Source organism: Calliopsis andreniformis, chromosome 12 (assembly GCF_051401765.1).
Source record: "Calliopsis andreniformis isolate RMS-2024a chromosome 12, iyCalAndr_principal, whole genome shotgun sequence".
NCBI lineage: Eukaryota > Metazoa > Arthropoda > Insecta > Hymenoptera > Andrenidae > Calliopsis > Calliopsis andreniformis.
Window position 1 is genome coordinate 18,626,315 of NC_135073.1, and position 8,120 is coordinate 18,634,434.

An 8,120-nucleotide genomic window follows, 5' to 3' on the forward strand; every position below is an offset into this window, starting at 1 on the left:
ACTAACATTATCGCACGTGATGCACGACGTCTTTTGTTTCGGTTTAAAGGTCTCCCTCCAACTTATTCTTCGACTACTACAGACAAATCGGGAATATAAATAGGACCGTTCACCGTGCATACATATACATATATGCATAGACGTATGTACGTTATTTCGTATGCAGGCGAACGCCCGATTAAACGAGAATGAATAATTTTTCCTCAACTACTAACTATTGATAGAAAGCTACTATTACTCGCAAAGCGCAACATATGCATTAAAAAGATTTATGTCACACTATTGTAAACGAATCTGTTGATATTTAGAGTTGTATTCTAAACTAATTGACAATATCGATCTTTCAAGAATCAGGGTATTTGAGACTCGTGCTTCGTTCTTCGTAAATTAATGGCTTATAGGTATATCAAGATTTTATGGGATATTACTTCTGACCAAGAGTATTTGTTTCTGTACTCTAATTGTAATAAAATATGCTTGTTCGTTGAGGAAATGCATGGACGTAATTACACTCTAACGCCGTATTCTTCAAAGTGTTTTCTTTACAATAAATAAACAATCCTGGTACTCAATACTGCTGCATAATGAACTGTAGACACACTCTAAAATGCACAATTGTCACTAAACTAATAAACACAGCGTTTTTTCCATTATTTATATTTGAAAGTTAGTTACTAGGCGCTACCGCTAGAAGGCACTAGTAATACTGTTTCTTGTCAAAATATTCTAGTGCTGTTTTTGCAATAAATAAATAATTTTAATTAGTTCTTATCGCTCTGTATTGATGCTTAGACCCCTACGATGATTTTACATCATTAGAGTATCTGTAAATTAGTAAATAATTGATTTTTCAATTTTGATAGTTCAAGAGCCGAAATTAGAGTTGGTCAGCCTGAGTTCTCCACAGTTCTCCAGTCAGCTGGTCAGTTGCATTTTGAGAAGCAGTGATATTGCGTTGAGATCATATTTCTGATTAAATCAATTTATTACAATACATAAACAAGCAAAATGTTCATAAAACCATTTAAAGTTAAATCAAACAATCAACTGAAGGGAACAGAGAGGTTGGTACGATCAGTTTCTGTGTAAAAATTATTGTTTAAATTAACTCTTTCTATGGGCAATGCTACTGCCTTGATAGATATTCAAACGAACTATCTTGTATTTAATGATTACTTACTGTCAATTAGGAAAAAATTGTGTCAAGAAATTTCAGCGGCATATCCAACACTCACAGAAGAAGCTATACAGTCTCTTATTCCCAAGAAGGAAGCAATAAGTGTCATGAAAATTATAACTCACAGTGGACAATCAGGCAAAGTGTATTGTGTTGCCAGAGTACCTGTATTTTTCCAAATTGAGTCTTTGGATCTTGCCTTATTACCAACCATATACACATTATGGCAGTATCCTGATTTATTGAAGGTTTTCACAACATGTTCTCCAGTTGTATCAAAACTAATAGGAGGTGCAGATTTAATGTTGCCTGGAGTTGTTGTTAAGGAACCTGTAACATTATATTCCTTTGGCAAATTACAAAAGGGTACTCCTGTTTCAATAAATACGGATGATAATAAGGTTAGAATTAATGCACCCTTATATTTTATCATGAATTCAAGCAAGAAATTTTAAATATTTTTTCTTGCATACAGGCTTCGGTTGCTGTTGGAATCACTGCCCTATCTAGCGAAGATATGTACATGTCAGGAGGATATGGAAAATGTGTAGAAATTTTGCATGTAATGGGTGACACGCTTTGCCAATTAGGGAAACCACCTGCAAGACCAAATTTAGGACCATCAGATGGTGATAAGAATAAAAATGAACTAGAAAATGTAGATCAAAATGATGATAGCAGTAATGAACTATTTGTTGATGCAGTGAATAGTTTAGAAATTTCTGATGAGACTGTGCTAAATAATGATGAAGCTCTCTGTGAGGTATTATCACTGTGGTTCATACAGATGGTTTAGTATTATTATTTTTAACTAATTACTAATGTTTCTTTTATAGGAAAACGTAGAAGAAACCAAAACAGAAGAATCTAAAGAAGTTGAAGATGTAATTCCTGACCATTCAGAAATTATTATAGATACTATAAAAGAAATGGATGACTTGTTGGAATATTGTTTCCTAAAAGCATGTAAAACGTCGGTAAAGTCTACCGATTTACCGATGCTAGTATCCAGTTTCTTCAAGAACCATTTAATAGCAATGTGCCCATCTGATAAAAACATAGATATAAAGAAGTCTCGGTACAAAAAGTTATCTGTATTCTTAGCGGAAATGAAAGCAAAAGGCATTATTAACACTTCTGTCACAAAAGGAGTGGAAACTATACTTTCAATTAAGGTAATATTCTACAATTCTACAATTTGTGAATTTTTATACTTCTATAATGTTACTTCAATATCAAATACTCAGGTACTTTGTTTCAGTTTGATCATCCTCTTTTGAAGCAGTTAGTCATCTTAGAAGAACCTGTACGTTCAGAACCAGTCGTTTCAAACACTGCTGTAGTCTCAGAATGTTATAAAGTGACTGCAGATGTGTTGCCAGTATTGTCGAAATTTGGATACGAGTGAGTACGCGATACCACGATCGGGATGCACAATTTTACCGCGATAAGATAATTGCAGAGAAAATGATTTTCTGTGCAGAGCAGAAGTCGACAACCGTTACATCATATACGATTATGCTGTATTATATGATACATATCATGTACATTTTACTCCCATACGATGATTGCAGAAAAGGGGACGTTATGAGAAGAGCTGAAATCAGAAAATGTTTTACTGAATACGTGAAGAAGGAGAATCTACAAGATGGAAAGTAAGCAACTTTTGATGCTTTTTCTATACTATTATTTTTCTGCACAATTTAATGTTTTCTGGATTTATAGGGTATTAAAACTGAACCCACAACTCGCGGGTATTATGCGGACTAAGGCTGATCAGGAAACCGTTTCAATGGAGGACGGAATAAATAAGTTTATTGGTCGTATGACGCATATGCATGAAGTTACATTAGCGGGAAAAACATTATTACATACAGGAAAATTGGAACCTATCGATATGAGAGTCACTGTTCGATCTGGCGGGAAAAAGGTATAACGATCAGTTTAAAAATTTTAAATTCAAATTCAATTTTCAAATTTAAATTCAAATTAAATATTCAAATTTAAATTCAAATTGAACCAATTAATGGAAAATCCACGAGTTAAACCTAAGTATTATTCGTGATAATAGGTAACCTTAGTGAACAATTTGGAAACGTTTGGTATAAACTCCAAAGACTTCAGTAAGGAATGTCAAAGTATTGGTGCAAGCGCAACAATCACAGATGAACCTGGAAAGAAAACTCCTAGCGTTCTTGTTCAGGGAAATCAAATTTTATATGTGTATAAATTACTTACTGGTAAGTAGATCAATATTTTGTGCAAGACACTTATCCTTACGTCGAATAAAATAAGTTATTTCTTTCAGAAAAATACCAGATTAAAAAGAACTATATAAGAGGGCTGGAATTTGCTCCAAAGAAGCAAGGTTCTCATAAGAAGTAAAAGCACACATATCGAATAAATTATTCGATACCCTTTTGTTTATAATTGACGCTTTCCTTTCTTGGATTTAATTTTGTACAGCATAAATGAAGAACACCAATTTACCTCTGTATAGTTTTAGGTTTTCAATTCGATTAATTTACTAGCTAATTGTAAAAAGAATGTGAAATAATCAATCATTGTACTTTGATTCATGAATAAATGAATTCTAAATGAAGGAATTGATATTAATCCCTTCCCCTTAGAAATAACATAGAAAATGATAAGAGTAGAGTCATGCCAAATTAAAGATAGAATCAAGGGTCAAAATTTGTTAATATAATTTATTGTATATCGAGGTTTCAACATGGAAAAGTACAAATATTGCAATATAGGGCCCGCGAGCTCTCCTCGGGTGGGAGGGAGGGAGGGAGGGAGGAGGGTACAATTTCACAGGAAGGAGAGACAACGCACGTTAAACGATATCTCGAGATCTTTTAGTTTGCTCTGACGGGAATGCATTTGGCTGTATTCTGAAACCGAGGATATGAGGTATCATCAATTTTCCATGATTCCTCTGTTCTTTTTTTTTTTGTTCACTTCCGTTTGCCTGACAATGGGGAAAAAGTCGACGGATCAGCGAAAGATCCATCAAAATTTCGCTTGGATAAAGGAAGGATCCCTCCTCTCCACGGCCCCCGCATATATTTAATACTCGTTTTGTTCTTTTATCTCTGCTACCAGTACGCACGGGTGCGTCACGTATTACGCGCGACGCACACGTGCATGTCGTGACAGTTATTACACATTTTTATCATCATCATCGTCTTCATCATCATTTTCTGTTCCTCAACACGTTCCGTGGCCCCGTGGACCATCGGCGGCCCGCAATATTTACCTCATCGAATGCTCGAACGTACTTAGCAATTTCACATCGAAACAGGATGGAAGAAAAAACTGAAATCACGAAGAATCCAACACAGCTGTTACGTCCCTATCATTAGATATTGCAGTCTCGTTCTATGAACAGTTTTTGGGGTCTCTAACACCTGAAATCCTATGGCACGGAACGTGTTAACTAAACAGGCTGTCCTCACGGTCGTGATCGCTTCAACCGATCGACTCTGTACAACTCGTCGACCGAAGAAACGATGGGTTCAGAAAGTATCTTAAAAACATTTCAGTTTCCTCCGATTCTCGAATATTGGATTACTCTCTTACTGGCTTGGCGTCGTGGGCGGATATGATTTAACAATTCGAGGATTCATAACAATTTTCCATCTGTACGTCCCGTCGTCAAGGTCATCGAGGCCAAGGACGATTATACACCAATGATCGAACGTGTCCATAAATCCACGAAATGCTCAATTATATTAACTTTTAGAATCTGCTTTCTGAAAATCGACATTTTAACAGCTCATCGTTTCTCGCGAGACTATCGACGAATCGTGACCAGTGTTCGATCTTCAGTTCGTGTCCCTCAAAATAAAGAGCCGTCATGTTGCAAATATCGTTTTGTAATCGATCATGATCGATCGATCTCGAGTTCGATCATCGAGCAGGTCACGACCGCTTCGATACGTTTTCATCTCACTCTCTTTCTCTCTCGCTATACTCTAAATCGTTTCTTTCATCTTTTTTTTTATCTTTTGGGAACATATTGTGCCTACCGTTGTTGCCAGTTCATCATCCGGTTGTAATTACGACCGTAATCATCGCCACAGTAATCGCCTATCATCATCCTCGTTCCTCGCACTTTAATCACCGAAATTTCGTTTATTTTAACATCACCGTTTCGCGTCTCTTCTGTCGCTCATCCTCTCCCTCTCTCTCTCTCTGTCTCTCTCTCTATCGTTCTCTCACCTTTCACTCCTCAACACACTCATACGCACACTCTCTCTTTCTCTCTTTTTTCGCCTTCGGAATTTCATAGTTTTTTTCTTCATTTTATGCAACACATAATGCGACTAGGTAGTACAGGTTAATTAATAATTAATATCGTTAGTTATACAATAATAACGTATGACTAGACAATGCAAGATAATAATTATATCGTAAATAGTAATAATCATGGATCGCAATTTATATCAACAATTGTGATGGCGCGCACGTGTTCTCGAGAATGTCGTCTCTCTTTTTTTTTAAATTATCATTGTTTTCTGTGTGTGTGCCTTCGTGTGCGTGAATGGTTTCCCCCTTTCGTGTACTCATGTAATGATTTCCTACGATGAATGTCAAACAGAGTCGTTTTTTCGTGTCGCGCCTTTTCCCCCGCCTCTGTTTTTTTCGAGGTTAGGCGCGCGAAATGTGTTTCGTACGTATTTGTATTCGTGTGTTGCACGGCGTAGAGAAAAGTACATCGGCGAGACAACTGTCGCGTTGATTCTCGACGCGTCCCTGATTTGTTGCCCCAACAGTTACGAACTCGCGTCGCAAATGAAATGAGTATCGTCCTTTCGTATCCTGAAGCAACGACGTTTCGATGGAATCAACAAGAACGAACATCCCATCATTGTTTCCCTCGAGAGAAGAAACCGATCCCTCGTAACGAGGCGATCACGTTTCTTCGTTCAATTCGTTCCGTCTGGCCGGTTTCCTTTAAGCTCAAATAAACCTCGAATTTGAATTAAATGAATCACGACTCGACGTTACTTAGATATTTACGACGTGAATGAAGACGATATTGTTACGATTCCAACAGAAGTTGAGAAAGAAGATATCGATCTTTGGAAGTATAGGGATTATCAAGCAATGCAATCGTGATGTTACGATTGCTTGAATCGATGAGATATCGGACTAGTTTAATTGTAATTCGAGGTTGTACTTGAACCTATTAAGACGGAGTTGCGTGTGTGTGCGCGTGTTTATGTATGGAATTGCACGTGCACGTGTGTTTTGTGTATATGTGTTGTGTATGAATGTTGAGGAAGCTTCTTGCTCTGTACTACGCATTAAATCGGTATCCCGATTAACCTCTTAAAAAGCACGCCCGTATGCTTGCATATATACTTGTTGCTGCATAACAATAGCCGTCGCGGTGTTTACGAAATGCTCGAAAATTTTACGTGAGAAATATATGTGTCGTAATATAATATAATGTAATACAATATAATGTAATGTAATATAATATAATATAATATAATGTAATATAATATAATGTATATATAGATATATCTAACCTCCACATAAATACTTGAATGGATCCCTATTTGTAGTTGTTATAAATAATATTCCATAAGTAATAATAACCATGCGATAAGTACACAGTAATATGGATAAATGACGATAATTAAATACAGATACACATATTATAGGTTAGATTTATTCCCATTGCTCGTCTAGACGAGCGTCAAATAAAACTGTGCTCGGCCCCGGATGATACCCGAGCAAACTATACCCGCGAAAACAGCCGAGAAAGTAAATATCGACATAATTCCATGTGAGATCGCTAGTCAATTTGAGATTCTACTCTTTAAGAGGTTAAGTAATCTGCTGGCGCGACGTTTCTAACAGAAATCGATCCACTGCTGGATCGATATACCGATCTGCCCACACAGATCGACACATCGACAAACGTCATGGGTCAGACATCGATATATCAAACACGCAACGATCGTAACAGTACATCGATAGTAACAGTGATTACACGGTATCCTTCGCGGCGACGGCCCCCAGCGAAATCAACTTTCCGTGAGACAATCGTGATGCTGGGGTCGCATCGATGATCGAGAGGTGCCCCCTTCGGCTAAAGGTCAAACATTAGGAAAGGAAAACGTTCCCTCCCTCCCCTTTCTCCTCCGCCGACTGTCATCCACGAAAGCTCGAAAACGAAATCGTTTAACTCCTAACCTTGAACTCTTCCGCTCGATATTCCGCGACTAAAGCACCAAATCGTGGTTACGATGAAAGTGTCCCGAGACGCTCGCGATCGAAAGCTACGTTCCCTGGCGAAAACAAGCGTACGCTCCGTCGTCGAACAGTGACTCGGTCAATTAAACTACCCGGCTTGAACCGAGGGTTTTCGGTGTTGACGAGATAATAGAAAGAGGGAAGAAGCTCAGTGTTCCGAACGTTGGTCGATGCGTGAACCTTAGGCCCCGTGCACGGTCAACAGTAGTATTGGTCCATGCATCGTCAGGCATGGACCAAAGTTCATTAGAAAAAAGGCGTCCCTTTGAAAAGGGACACGTTTTTCAGAAGTTTTTCTAGTCGCCAGGCTGACTCGACAGTCGCTCGATCGACGACGACTGACCCCTGTCTGACTAACCACACGTTATATCTACTAGCAGAGTCTAGCAGAGTTGTCCTTCGCACTAAATTCCCTATTTGCCAAGTTCAGTCGAAAGTTACGGTCAAGATACGAGCGACTGAATCTTTATGAGCATTTTCGTCGATCGTATTTCACTTAAATTCGTGCAAACCCTTTCGGATGTCCAAGATCTCGATCGATTCGCGAGCGACGGTCGAGACGAGCCTGGCTTTCACTTTGCGGTCAGTCTTACTTTGTCTACCCAACTGTTTCCCCTCGACCCCCTCCGTCCCACCCTAAACATTTGTTTAATAATAAATAATCGCTATA

At 38.1% G+C, this 8,120-nt stretch overlaps 1 protein-coding gene across 1 annotated transcript; it reads left to right on the plus strand.

Moving 5' to 3' along the window:
* The first annotated feature begins 37 nt into the window (after window positions 1-37).
* On the plus strand, window positions 38-3,773 carry Eif2d (eukaryotic translation initiation factor 2D). The gene is made up of 10 exons (XM_076389620.1): window positions 38-142; window positions 864-1,064; window positions 1,191-1,578; window positions 1,653-1,940; window positions 2,014-2,352; window positions 2,439-2,581; window positions 2,752-2,832; window positions 2,903-3,107; window positions 3,249-3,417; window positions 3,486-3,773. The coding sequence occupies exons 2-10, from the start codon at window positions 1,009-1,011 to the stop codon at window positions 3,560-3,562; spliced, it is 1,746 nt and encodes a 581-aa protein (XP_076245735.1). The 5' UTR covers window positions 38-142; window positions 864-1,008; the 3' UTR covers window positions 3,563-3,773.
* The last annotated feature ends 4,347 nt before the right edge of the window (window positions 3,774-8,120 follow it).

Bases quoted from the DNA above. Each gene is read 5' to 3' on its own strand.
- Eif2d (XM_076389620.1), top strand. From the start codon at position 1,009: ATGTTCATAAAACCATTTAAAGTTAAATCAAACAATCAACTGAAGGGA. The intron at 1,579-1,652 runs GTTAGAATTAAT...TCTTGCATACAG, and splicing joins TAAATACGGATGATAATAAG to GCTTCGGTTGCTGTTGGAAT. The intron at 2,582-2,751 runs GTGAGTACGCGA...CGATGATTGCAG, and splicing joins TTGTCGAAATTTGGATACGA to AAAAGGGGACGTTATGAGAA.